The sequence below is a fragment of the Corvus moneduloides genome, chromosome 3 (genome assembly GCF_009650955.1).
Source record: "Corvus moneduloides isolate bCorMon1 chromosome 3, bCorMon1.pri, whole genome shotgun sequence".
Lineage (NCBI taxonomy): Eukaryota > Metazoa > Chordata > Aves > Passeriformes > Corvidae > Corvus > Corvus moneduloides.
In genome coordinates, this window is record NC_045478.1 from 46,925,106 (window position 1) to 46,939,197 (window position 14,092).

The following is a 14,092-nucleotide window of genomic DNA, read 5'->3' on the forward strand; positions in this document are numbered from 1 at the left end:
TCTTCCTTGAAGGGTCTCTGAACATTTTATTACTCTTAAAGATGTTTCCAGTACCTAAAGCAGGCCTACAAGAGAGCTGGAGAAGGACTTTTTACAAGGGCATATGGTGATAGGACAAGGGGAATGGTTTTAAACTGAAAGAGGGCAGGTTTAAATTCGGTATTAGGAATAAATTCCTTACTCAGCTATAATTCTAGCTGTAATTTATAATTATATAAAGAATAATATATAATTTATCTAATTTATAATTATATAAAGAATCTATTCCTTACTCCCTGTCGCAGGTGGAGATAGCAGCACAGGTTGTGCAGAGAAGCTGTGGCTGTCCCATCCCTGGCAGTGTTCGAGGCCAGGTTGGATGGGGCCTAGAGCAACCTGGTCTAGTGGAAGATGTCCCTTCCCATGGCAGCAGGGCTGGAACCAGATGAATTTTAAGACCCCTTCCAACCCAAACCATTCTATGATTCTGTGTTTGCTACTAACATAGACAGCCATTCTCATTGCTGCTTTAGAAAAACAGGGTATTCTTCACAGTCAAGACAATTAATGTAATTGCCAATAGTTTTAAGAACTACACTGGCGTCTTGGTGCTTGCTCTAATTCCAAGTACCGCTTTTCTTTACACTTTCTGACCATTACTACTAATGCATGAAATGCTTCATACACATTTTGACAAATGAGTTCCCAACTACTGTGCACTCTGCTCCAACTCCACTGCAGTGATTGAGGACAAGAGAAGATAAAGCCAACGCTCCTCGCAATCTGAGGAGTTAAAGGATGGACTCTAAACAGAAGCCACTCTTTGCTTTGGTATAACAATGCCCATGACAAAAAGCCTTTTGCCCACCAGTTTTTCTCTGATTAACAGTTTAAGGAGATAAAACCGTTTAGCAACCCAGAAAGGTGAGCATTGTACAGAATTCATTACGCAAAAAGAAAATATTCACATATACATGTTTTTAAAATACATATATAATTGAATAAAAGACCAGTTTGAGGAGAGACAGGAAAGTATGGGTTGAGAGAATAACAGTACAAGTTTTCATTTTTTACAGCACTTCAACAAACAATAAAAGCTTTGAATAAATAGTTTCATAAGCTAATTTAAATAAAATGCAGTTTTATTTAAAACAGTTAGCTAAACAGTTACCCACAGTCTGTAACAGTCCAAAATAATATTGACACAGCATTTTACAAAGACCATTTTCACTATCAATCTTTTAATGTCATTATTTAACCTGTTCTTTTGACAATGCTCCTTACGCTGTGTTTCCAACAGTTGGTAATCAATGCATATATTCAATCCATGTATATATAAATATATTTTTTCATTGAAACATTTTTCTCAGCACAGTTAAAAGGAAGACTTAATTATATCCATGTTTCCTAAAGCAAAGGCATATAGACACTGTGGGTGGTTCTTGAAACCCTTCCCTCCCTCTTCTTGTGGTGGTCCCTAAGAATCTGGCAGCAGGAACAGCTCACATAATACGGCTACAAATGCTGAGTCTGAAAACCTTATATTCTCTGTGTTCCCACGGCACAAAGCTCAGTTACGGATGTCACCACGGACAAGCAACCACCACAATTACCATGAAGCTTCCAGTTGAATGAAAAGTCATTGGAAAAGAGAAAACCATAGAGGAAAAAGGAAAAAAAAAAGTGAACAGATGGAGAAAAACAGAAAGAAAGAAGTTCATATTGATTATGTTGCACTGAAGAAAAGATGAAGTTAATGTCACCAGTGAATTAATTCACTAAAGAGGGAGGTTAAATACAGCTTGGAAAAATACCTAAATGACTTTGATAAGAAGAGTAAAAAGATGAAAAACCACCTGCTTCTCCAGTATCTATTATACCTTTAAGCATATCTTTGATGAGATACTACTTTTATCCCCTTTGTTTAGAAAAATTAAGTAAATCTAAACTTTGATAACTGAATAGTCTAAAAATCCAGATGTGAAAAAGTTTTTCATAATTTTCTAATAAACCTTTGATAATGTATTCTGTTCTGTTACAATATTATTTTAATGCCTCCACCTGAATAAAGTGTAGATTAAGACAAAACATACAAGTTTACAAGAAAAATATTAGAAGATACTAAATAATGTCTAAAGAGACAATTTTTAATGTCTGACTACAATCTATTTTTCCTTCAGAAACCATTTTAACAAGAGTTTCCTTTAGAAAGAGACTGAATTATCATCATTTTAGAGATCACAAACTGAAGTCAAAGTGATCTTATGCCCAGAAATATTCATTTTTTGGAGGGTGGGACAGAAGGATAGTTATGAGAGGCCTAAAATTTACTTCAGAAAGTGCCTGGGGTTTGCACACTCAATGGCCCAGAGCTCTCACTGATTACAAGTACAAGCAAGCAAACTGTTCAGCAGAACATTCATGCTGATCACTAGATTTTTCTGATGCTCCTCTCTATAAAATGTGTGGGTTTGTGACACTCAGCTTACCTGCAATCACATATGAATGAATTCTCCAGGAAAAAAGAATTAAATTCAGCTCCCAAAGGCAGTATTCAGCTGTCTAAATTATAATACTTCCTGAAGCACATTAATTCTTGATTTATCCTTTCAAGAATCAGGACTGTGATTTTTCACTACACACACCTGACACTAAAACATGCCCAGTCTGGGCAGAAAGATAATAGTCTCACAGAAGACAAAGAGAGATGAGAGGCAGAGAGTGATTATAAGATGAATGGTAAGTGTGTAAGGAAATTACAATTGTATAGGCAGTCTACAGCTCTGATACCATCTAAACTTCAAGTATTCAACTTCAAATGGAGACAACTGCTTTAGAAGTACAACCTTTATGTGTAGTATCCCAGGTTTCCAAAACATGCTTGCAAATTAAACTCTCCTACGCTGATATCTCCTCTGTATTTTGAGCTGATGGAACATCTTTGACAGAGGAAGCTTGTTAAATTCTCAGTGATCCAGCATCAGAGAGAAAATGATTTTACTGAATGGGTTTCATGGAGACTTCAGTAGCACAGATGTACTGTGGTTCTGTAGTCTCAGGAGTTTAGTCTATTTGATGGAAAAGGGTGATGCTTTTCCTTGTTATGGCTGCTAACATTTCTACAGGCAAAACTCAAAAGTGGCACTAAGCAGTCTGGAGAGTTAGTTGGTTTTTTAACAGCTCAAAGCTGCATTAGAGCATGAACATTTAATATGGGGCACATTACATTTGAATAATTAATGAGTGTATTTAGTCAAGCAAGAGAATAATCAAATTCACTTACTGGCTAAGTTGAATAATCAGTGAACAGAGTATGATGACCTCTAGCAGTAAAGCCTAAACCAGCACTGTCCTTTCCTGTCTATGATCCTTAGCAGTAAGAATCACTGCTGTCATGGGCATCCATCTTTTCAGGTCAGTTTCCTTTATGTCTGAACCTTTCTCTATCATCCCTCTGTTTTGTTCTAATTCTGCTTCTTCCTTTTTTTCTTTCCATGTTGCCACGCCTAAAATTTCTACTTTGTATTCCTGTCTGGGGTACAGCAAACCCTGAACAGGTTTTCCTCAATCCTTTATCTGACTATCCCCAGCTCCATCTGAACACCTCTTTACTTGCATCTTGTCAGCACAAACTGCCCTTCTTTTCAACTTTTGAGTCAATTTGCTCCTCCAAATCCCTTCTTCAAATCCCTTGGCCAGCAGGGTATCTACTCACCATTCTTTCACAGATGTGCAAACTCTGTGCATGTCCCACAAGCAACACGCTTCTTTTCCTCCCTCATCCTTTTATCATCTCCTACCCCACTTCCTCTGTCCAGGTGTTCGCATTTATAACAACAGGTTTTGACTTTTGCCCCAATCTCTTTCATTCTGCCACATTGTTTATAGTCACTCTCCCCATCACATTTAATGACTCCCAGATCTGTCATTTTCTTCCACATTACTTGTTCAGTCAGTCTGCCTCCCCCCTCCACTGGCTCTATGTATCAGTCTAATCCCACTCCTCCTGAGGAGCCCACATTATTTTCTGCATTTAGCTCAGACAGTTTTCCTTCTCTTAAGTACCAGAAGGGGCAGAGAACACTCATAATACAAGAGGAACAACTGAATGACACTACAATACAAAGCTGCATTACAGGAGAAAATGTGCCGAGTTTTGGATAGCTCACACCCATGTGAGGGACCAGATTTATTAAACTGTTAAGTTTGTGAGTTGCTCAGTAAAAACTGGGCCAAATTTAAGCAGATGTATACAGGAATAGACAAGCATATTCCAACACTCCAAAACCCACCAAATTTCACATCCCTCCTTGCAAGTATATGAATAGTACCTACTTTAGTTTCTCTTCTTCCAACTTTTTTTGTCTAAGTTGAGTAAATACAAGGTTTTTTAGCTTTTAACAGAAACTAAGCAAGCAATTAGCACAGCATATTTCTGTTCTGCTATTAAAGACTGGTGCTTTTGTCGACATCTGAAAAGAAGGCCGCTGATGGGAAGCATCATCACTGGTATTCAGATAGAATTACATTACATTCACACTTTTAATAAGGGCAGTAACTAGCACATTCATCATCTGCAGCTTTGGCAAATCCACATAAAAATTATCATCCCCTAAATCCTGGAATAACTTGTGCATAAATGCTTTTGACTTTCTTTCATCTAATTTGTGCTCGACTGCCTTCCAAGTTAAAATGCATCCATCCTTTCCATTGATTTTTTTTAAACTCCCTCTGTACATTTTCAGTAGGGTCTGTATGATACTGACAGTTAAGTACTTAAAGATGGTTAAACTGGTGCTAACATTCATGTATCTATGGGTATCTCCTTTATCTTTTGGACAGTTAGTGGAAAGCATTACTTAAAATAATGCTCCAAGATTTATAATAGCTTTATGAAAAATGGACACATGGTTAGCAACATTCCATATTTTTCTTACCTTTTGTTATTTTTGGAAAATGTTCCCATGTGTTAACAAGTATTAAAAGGGTAAAAAAATACTTTTGATATTTCAGTGAATTTCTAAAATCACAGTATGTGAAGAAATCCATGACAACTGTTTAATTTGAATCAAGTGGCTTCTGTGTACAACAGAATTGTACAGATTTTTATACTGATTTCAAATTTAGTGCTTCCCTGTCAAAAGATGCTGATACTACACCAGTAAATTCTGTGCCAAGATCTTCTCCAGAATATCACACATTTCTCCAAAGTTCCTCATTTACAGGTAAGACAACAGCACAAACAAGATGAAAAACCTTTTGCATTAAATAATTTTGATCTTAATTTGCAGAGAACATAACTGTTACATTTACCCCCCCAAAAATGTATATCACAGCTCCAACACATGTAAGCTTTGAGACTAAAATGACATCAAAAAATGTCTATTTTCTGAGTAAGTGCAGATCAGCAAATTGTATGAAATAATACACTACGTTAATTGGTCACACAATACCACTTTGTAATCATACATAAACTATTATATACTTGTAAAAATCTCTTTCTGGTACATTTTAAAAGGCTGGACTTCAAGAAGGGAAAAAAGCATTCTGAAAACATGTTCAATTTCTATCAGTTTTGGAGTTTTACATATAAAAAGTTTCTGGAATACAAAATTAAAGGTAACTTAAAACCTGCTGACACTTTCAGAATTTTTTTTTTAAAGTGCAGAAAATAACATGTGAATGTTTTTATTATGACCAACATAACGGCAAAAGAGTACAGGAATTTTAGAATAAAACTTCTAGCAATTAATTCTTCAGGAGTGACTAAGGACTCAATCTTATCCTCTTGAAACCATGCAGATGATGCAGGGCACACTAAAGAGCCAGGAATTAATGAAATCTGAAACTCTGGCACTGACAATTAGTTCTACCTTCAAAATACAAAAAAAACCCCAAAAAAACCCACAAACAAACAAACACCAAAAAACCCAATAGATCAACAGAAAAAGAATTATCTTATTGGACAAAAAGTTATTTCTGCAGTACCTTCAGGGGTGATAGCACTAGGACACACATCTTTTAGCAGGTCTCCCAAAGTATGCAACTGTCCTCCTGAAGCAATTGGTCGAAATAGCTTCTGTATAAAAGGTCTCTCTGTTGTTGCCTGTTTTAATAAAAAACAAACAAAACCAACAATTTAAGGACCATGCAAATATGTAGTATTAGCATTTGAGTCAAGTAGATACTAGGACAAACCTAAAGGTTGCAGCAAAAGAAACATCAGGTATTTCTGCATTCTCCCCTTCTCCCATCTGCCCCCCCCTTGCATTTCATCCATATCATGAAATGCAGGTAAGTTTTTGCTTATTAACAATTGCAAGTAAGCCATCACTCCAGAAAAACTGTGAAGATCATTTACAGACAGTGTCATGGATGTAAGAGTGTTAATTTTTTTTTTGAAGCCCCAGACCTCTGTTACGGGAATATAACCTGCTTTAAAAAACCACTTGAATATATCCTTAACTTAAAAAAAACCAAGAAGGGAGCACAAACTTAGGAGTTCAACACATCCCTATATATTTTGCCAGGTCAAAGCAACACTGTACCCTTACAGCTCAACAGGTGATTTCTTCCCAGTAGATTTTATATTGAAAATTTCAAACTATTTCAGGTGCAAGAAATACTACAACTTAGACAAAAAAAGTCTTGTGCTCTGACAGGCAACCTAGAACCTTCTGCCTACTTAAGGCATCAGTCATATGTAAAGAACATATATGGCCCACTTCTGCTGCAGATATGCAAAGGAATTCATGATTTCAACTATGCATCCTTCAGTTTAAAGCCATTCCCCTTTTCCTAGGGCCACATGCCCTTGTAAAAAGTCCCTCTCCAGCTCTCTTGTAGGCCACCTTTAGGTACTGGAAGGCCTCTTGGGAGTGTTCTCTCCTCCAGGCTGATCAAGCCAAATTCCTTATTCCCCATATGCATTACCATAGTTTCCAGGAGGATTTGCTCCATGACTTCTGCTGGGCACCAAGATAAGACTGACTAGCCTGTAGTTCCCCAGGTCTTCCTTATTTCCCTCTTTTAAAAATGGGGTTACATTTCAGTAGGAACTTCACTGGACTGCCACAACTTCTCAAATATGGATGGTGGCTTAGCCACCTCATCTGCCACTTTCCTCAAGATCTGTGGGGATGACTCTCATCCAGTCCCACAGACTTGTGCACCTTCAGGTTCCTTAGGTGTTCTCGGACCTGGTCTTCTAGAATGGGCACTTCTTTGTTTTCCCACTCCCTGCCTTCTCCCTTTTGTGACTTGGGCAGTGTGGCTGGAATACTTGCTGGCGAAGACTGCGGCAAAAAAGACACTGAATACCTCCATGTTCTGGGTAAACAGGTCTCCCATTTCCTTCTGGAGAGGGTCCACAATTTTTCTAGTCTTCCTTTTATCCCTGACATTCCTATAGAAGCTCCTCTTGTTGCCCTTAATGTCCCTGGCCAGATTTAATTCTATGAGATCTTTAACACTTATTTAAGAACTGTGGTTATGGTAATTAAAAATAGAAACAAAACAACTCAACATCAAGAGGTATTTCATCTCCCAGAGAAGGTTTTTGGGGAGAAAAAACAACCACTTAAACAAACAAAACCCTGCCAAAAAAAAAAAAAACCTGAACAAAGCATAGCAAAAAGTTAAAAAAAAAAAAAAGTTAAAAATTATTTTTGAAAGAAAGTTATATGGTGTGATCTCTGTCAGCAACAAGCAGATCAAGAATGACAATACAACTGTCACTCACTCACAGGCAGGCAGAGAGCTTTTGCCTAAGAGTGGTACACTACCTCAGAAGTAATTCCAGGGCAGTACAGTGCAGAAGTGTTGACACACAGCTACTTGTTACTTCTTGCTAATAGTCTTCAAATATGGAAAAATAGTCTTTTCCCAGTTTTTCTTATGAAGACTAATCAGAAGTAGTCTCCTAGCTGCTGTAGTCAATTCTCTATGTCCTCAGGGAAGCAAATGTGGATATCAACAGTGGTAGTCAAATATGTGAAAATTTCAAAGATGATGGGAGGCACACAGCCAGCAAGATCCATCCACCTCAGACAGACCCACAGAAGTGAACTCTGGCATATTATGTTGAAGAAATGTACATGCAAAACTTAAAAAAAAAAAAGACAAAAAAAAAAGGACAAACCCCCTAAAACACTGTTTTAGTCAAAACAATTTTGTACCAAGTTTAGTTTTTAAAAATAATTGGATATTCACAGAAGTCCAGTCATAACTCCCAAGTGTTTAACGTCTGAAGTAGCAGAAGTGGAAATAAACAGACATATATGCAGGCAAAGATTGTTATCATCAGACTTTTAAGATAAGAATTTCCCAAGTGTGTACTGCAGTTTCTCATTATTTATTAATAAATTTTGGTTAATTTTTTCCGTAGTTATAATAATTTAATGCCAAGAGGAAAAAGCCAACGTTGTTTTTTCTCAAGTCTCCCACATAGTTGCTGACTGCTGCAAACAATATCCTTAGCTGCTATCATGAAACATTACAGAAAATGAATTCAATTTTGCATTTTAAGTGTTAAGCAACAGAGATGTGGTAAAGTAAATAAAAATCACTGGTCTTCATCAATGTTAAAATGATAGAAGTAACTGCATGTTGTTTATACAATGACTGTGATTCACAAATCTAATCCTACAGGCAGAGTATTAACCCAACATGCTTACACACTTCTTCCCTCACATGCAGCAGAGGCTTTATGCATTAAAAGAATCAAAAGAAAAGTCCCATCTACATTCCACAACGTTTACAGGATAACTCTTCAAAGTATCTCAGTCATACAGGAGCATATATAGTTTTCAAAAAATCTTGCCACCACCCTTTTTCAAGGGTAGTAATGTAAGACCAACTTAACTACAACTTCCTACTCTATTCCCATCCCTGCAAGTGTCCTGGCCAGGCTGAATGGAGCTTTGAGAAACCTGGTTAAGTGCAAGATGTCCCTGCCTGTGGCAGGTGGGCTGGACCAGATGACCTTTGGAAGGTCCCTTCTGACTCAAACTATTCTATGATTCTATTTACTACAACAAGACATGAAGGAACAGCCACATGAATAACTGCTTACATAATGTTGTGGTTTGTGCAATATTTGCTTAATCAATCATGAGAAAAAACACTACCTGTAATTTAACCCATAAACCCACAGCATAACTGATGATTTTAAATAATCTACATCAGATCTAAAGCAAACATTCATACGATGGCTATCATTTTGTCTAATAAATAATCATAACTTCAACAGAATGTAGCACTTTTTAAATGATTTTATTTTACAGTGTAGCCTCCATGTAGCTGTGAGCTGTTCAAAAGATTCCAGATGCATTTGCAGGATACAACAGGTGAAAGTCTATCAGTAATTGCCAACCTGTACAGAGCAAATGCCTTCAAGTACATGAGCACATGAAGACAATCATTCAAATTCAAAAATTGCAGTGCATTTCACACTGATCATATCCACAATTTAGTATCAAATTATTGAATTTATAGGAAAGCAAATCTTCATCTCTGAATTAACAAATTTTCTAGAAAGTTGGACTTCACTGCAACTGCAGTTGCTCATTCTTCTCTACTACCACAAACCTGATGATTTGCAGAACAAATGAAGACTTTACTCTTTTTAAAAGAAAGTTTAAACCCTAACAATGATAGGAAAGTGACAGTGAAAACAAATTACACCACAGTGAGAAAGGTTAAAGTTACCTATTCAGGTATACTGGCATTGAGGAGAGTTACAGGTGACGGCAACTTTTAAGAGACACTTTAAGGCAGTGTAAAGCCTCACAGGATCAGAGACAAGCTATACAGTTACATACTGTGCTAAGAATTGTAACTCCTCCTTCCCTATCATCCTGGCAAAAAAAAAAAAAAGGAGTTGTCAGCTTGCCTGGTCCTTTTCAGAATCAACACATCAAACACTGCATGAAATCCACAATTTAATTAGTCAGATATTTATACAGGATGCGTCTTAAAATGAAAAACATAACTCATGAACCACTGGGTTTTAATCTGGAAAAATCACAGTTACCAGTATTTCCATCAAGAGGACGGGATTTCGATTTTCTGCTTAAACACTCAGCTGCTCCTCAATATTCAAACAAATAAAAGTTACCATAAATACTGAACTCACAAAGTAAAAAAAGAATTTCTTACAATCCCCACATGTGTATAAGCTGGCAACCTAAAACCATAAAAGTTGAGACTTCCCTATATATTCTATCATATTTTCAGTAACTTGCCAAATTCATAATCTGTGCAGCTTTGTAATGAACAACTTTACACTAGAAAAAGCTCTCTTAATTTCATAGAACCATTTTGTTTAAAGTCATTTAAGCTCAACCAAGAAGCTTTAGAAGTAAGAGTTTGCATAATGATGCAAGTTATTTCATATAAAAAAGAACAGGAAAATTAACTAGTGCCTGAAAATAAAATTACGCAAATATTTGCTCAAAAATATTTTTCCATACATTTTAGATGTCTTCTTTCTAGTTTGTAGAAATGTTTTCAAAAAAAAATCTCAATGCACAATGTAAAAGTGACTAACTGAAAAGTTGTTGAGTTGCTGTAGTCACAGAACCATCACAGCACCATGCCTCTCCAAAAGCAAGATACTGCAAATCCGCATCCAAAATACTGGTCTTTCACTGGTGCTGAAAGGCTGGGGTTTTGCTGGTGTTTCAGGATGGGTATCTTTGACTTTTTTTTGCTTAATAGTAGACCAGACTCATTGAGTATTTAATTGTGGAGAAGACACAACAATGTTTCTGGGTGGGAGTTGATGGGTTTTTGTTGTTTGGTTTCTTTCCTCTTAAAAAAACTTTTAAAAATAAACTTCCATCTCTTTCATAAAGGTGATTTTCAGCTTAACAAGCTAAAGTACACACAAAAATGATCTCGTTTTATCTATTTGAAATCTGTCAGCTTTCAAATTTTATTAGTATTTTTTGAGCTTCTATTACAAGAGGCATAAAACATGACAATGTGATATGCCTTTATCCTGTAATCATTGCTCCTCTCCTTCAAATCTTCCAAGAAATAGAGGGCTTCTCCCAGACAACCCACTGCTTTATTCTATACCTTTGACAATTTTTCTATTTCATTTACTCTTTAAGACATTAGGACTGGAACAACATTCCAAAAAAACAAAAAGACTATTTCGAGCATTTCTTTAGTCTCTGCAAAGTCCATCAAGTAGATGCTCTAGTTATGACTTTGTGTGCTTTGAATAAGCCTGGCACTGCTTTTGTTAGCATTCAAAGTTTTGAACTGCTTACCTGCAACACCACATCCGTGTTCAGAGAACAAAGTACAACTCAATGTAAAACAGAATTAATTAAATTTTTTTTAATAAGAGAACCAAGTAATGCTTTTATATGTCCAACATGTAACTAAAACTCGTAAGACAAAAAGAAGAATACACGTTCTCAACACACCTACCCAGAATTACCACAAAAATTGAGTCACTGACAGGATGTACTGTGGGTTGCAGGACTAGTTGTACAATCAACAAACATGTTAAATCAAATTATCTGGTTTTCCCATATTACATTTCAAATTTCTCTAATAAATTAGACATTTTCAGTGGCTGTAAAAGTTACAATATATGCCTGAGTTTAACCTATGGAAAAAAAGAAGAATTCTGTCACCTTTTTTTGAGTTTGTATCAGAATTTCTGCAGTTACGTTGCAAAAAAGATGCTTTGGTTTCCTCATTAAATTGAAGGTTTTTATCATGATGGACAGGAATTTTACACTCCCTAATATTTTTAAGAGGCTAGAAACAACAACAACAACAAAAGATTCAACAAACAGGCTACACTTTATACATTTAATTACATTAACTCCAGTCACCTAAATTAGTAGTGCAGAAGTTTATCCCTAGTTTGAAGCTGAAGATAATTCTATGAATAGATGCACATATGCTTTAATATGGTCATGCTAAATGTGTATTTGGTTACTTCTTTAAAACTCCTTAGATGGGGAGGTAATCGTCGTATCAATCACACATATCAAGGAAATCACAACATCAAGTAAAGTGAAAATTCTGTTATTGTTGAAAGCACTCCTAATAGTATTACACAAGCTAGAATGCCTTTAGGTGGTGTTGAACATTAATGATCACTGGTTTAAAAGCAAGATGAATTATGTGTTTTCTTGGTGGAAGCTTTAACAGACCTCAACAATGGCCCCCATAACATGTGGCAAGTATTACGCCAAGAATTGATGCAAGTAATAATGTCAAAATTATCTAGTATCTTAGCCAAGACTGTAGTCAAATTAAAGCCACAACTAGAATTATAAACACATCTGGAATAAGGTTAAAATTTTATGTAGTAGGGCTTATTACAGTTATGTCTAGACAATAATATTGAACCATTTTTGATCATGAACGGTTAAGGACTCTTCTCCTATCATTCATGGACAATAACTCGTGTCTTCCTTGATGCCTTTCATTGAAGAGAGCACACTTATGAAACAACTTCAGTTCTATCCTAACTTTGTACACAACTAACAATAGTTTAGCATTATTATAAACCTACAGAGAAATATGGCAACTATTTCAGTTAATTCTCCCTTACATTGTTGAGGGCAATTACTTGCTCATCTTTTTAAAGATTAAAGAACCATTTAAAATATCACCCTTTTCCATACTATTTAAACTGGCAGAGAATGCTTCCTTACAATCATTAGAAAAAACTTTACGTAATAGCAACAAAATGAGTAATTAGAACCATTTAAAACATTTGAAAGTTAAAGTCCTACCACATGTTTTACTTATCTGAAAAAGATATGTGTAGTTAGAAAGCAACCCTTAACAGATTAAAAATTTAATGGGCTGAGCACATTGTGACACTTCAGAATATTCTGAAGACATTGCTTCAGTTTCTGTAACTCCTTGTAAAGATGCATCATGTTGTCCACGTTGATTTTGCACTCACAGTATTTTCTGATATTCAGACAGATATACACATTGATGAGAACTCCCCACCCCCAAATATTTTCTTCTCTAGGCTGAACAGTCCCAGTCCTGCAGCCTTTTTTTCTCCTCTCACATTAGATTCAGCCCAATCACCTCAGTGGCACTTTACTGTACTCTCATCCCATAGTTTCATGTCTCTCTTGAACTGGAGAGCCCAAAACCGGATTCCAGGTGTGGTCTCACCAGTGACAAGTAGACTGGAGGGATCCTGTCCCTCCAGCTGCTGATAACTCTCATCCTACAGCAGCCCAGGACACAATTTACCTTCCTTGTCATAGGTCTCACTGCTAAGGCCCTGTTATAACTTGTGGGTCATTTTTAACAAGAGTATGTATTGCCAAAAGTTCCAATTCCATACAAAAAATTGCGAAAGTACCACTCAATAGGCTTAACAAGCATGTCTGACCACATTCTGGCTGTTGCCTGGTTTTTCAAATGATCTATCAAATTTTCTTGTGCAGGTAAAGTATTCTCTGAACAACTGAATTTGCATTATTTAATGTCAGGTGAATTGGACAGATCCTAGAAGCAGAAGGTCAACACTTGAGACACAGAGCAGACAACAGGCAACCATCACATAGCCAGAAATAGCAGAGACTAAATACAAAAAACAGCTTCAAGAGGCAGTTTTGTTGAGCCCTGAGAAGACAAACACACCTACAATAAAAGCATGGCCTCAAAGTATTACATTTCCTTCCCAGGAAAGAATTTGTATTTGTAACTGGTAAAATATCAACATATCTGAAGAGTCAGAGACAACAAATCAATAGTGCACTTCACAGCTGCAGCATTTTATGTGCACATGCAGACTTAAGGCTCACTTAACAAATGAGCAATTGAGTACTGACTACCTATGAAGCAAACAACTTTAGAAATGGATTTACATCCACAAAAGCAAACACTACATTGCTTGCTTAAGAGCAGTGAAGAATACAATACTTCATAAACCACTTTCAAGCTACTTTAAAACCATTAAATCCAATATTTCTCTGTAGTTTCCTACAGTAATGATTAACTAGCAAGAACTCCTATAATCAAGGGCAGCAAAATTTCAAAAATTTGTTTGCTAATTCATATTGTACTTCTAAAGTATGGTGTCATATCCCACTTCTTCATAGGTTTGTTCCAT

General features: G+C 36.3%; 1 protein-coding gene across 6 annotated transcripts in view; it reads right to left on the reverse strand.

Annotated features, from left to right (window-relative positions):
- The window catches only part of ATG5 (autophagy related 5), a 76,044-nt gene that overhangs the window by 23,275 nt on the left and 38,677 nt on the right, over positions 1 to 14,092 (reverse strand). For all 6 annotated transcript variants that reach the window (XM_032101368.1, XM_032101369.1, XM_032101367.1 and 3 more), the window contains one exon: positions 5,968 to 6,085. In XM_032101368.1, coding sequence (XP_031957259.1) covers positions 5,968 to 6,085 — 118 coding nt within the window. The remainder of the gene's footprint in view (positions 1 to 5,967; positions 6,086 to 14,092) is intronic.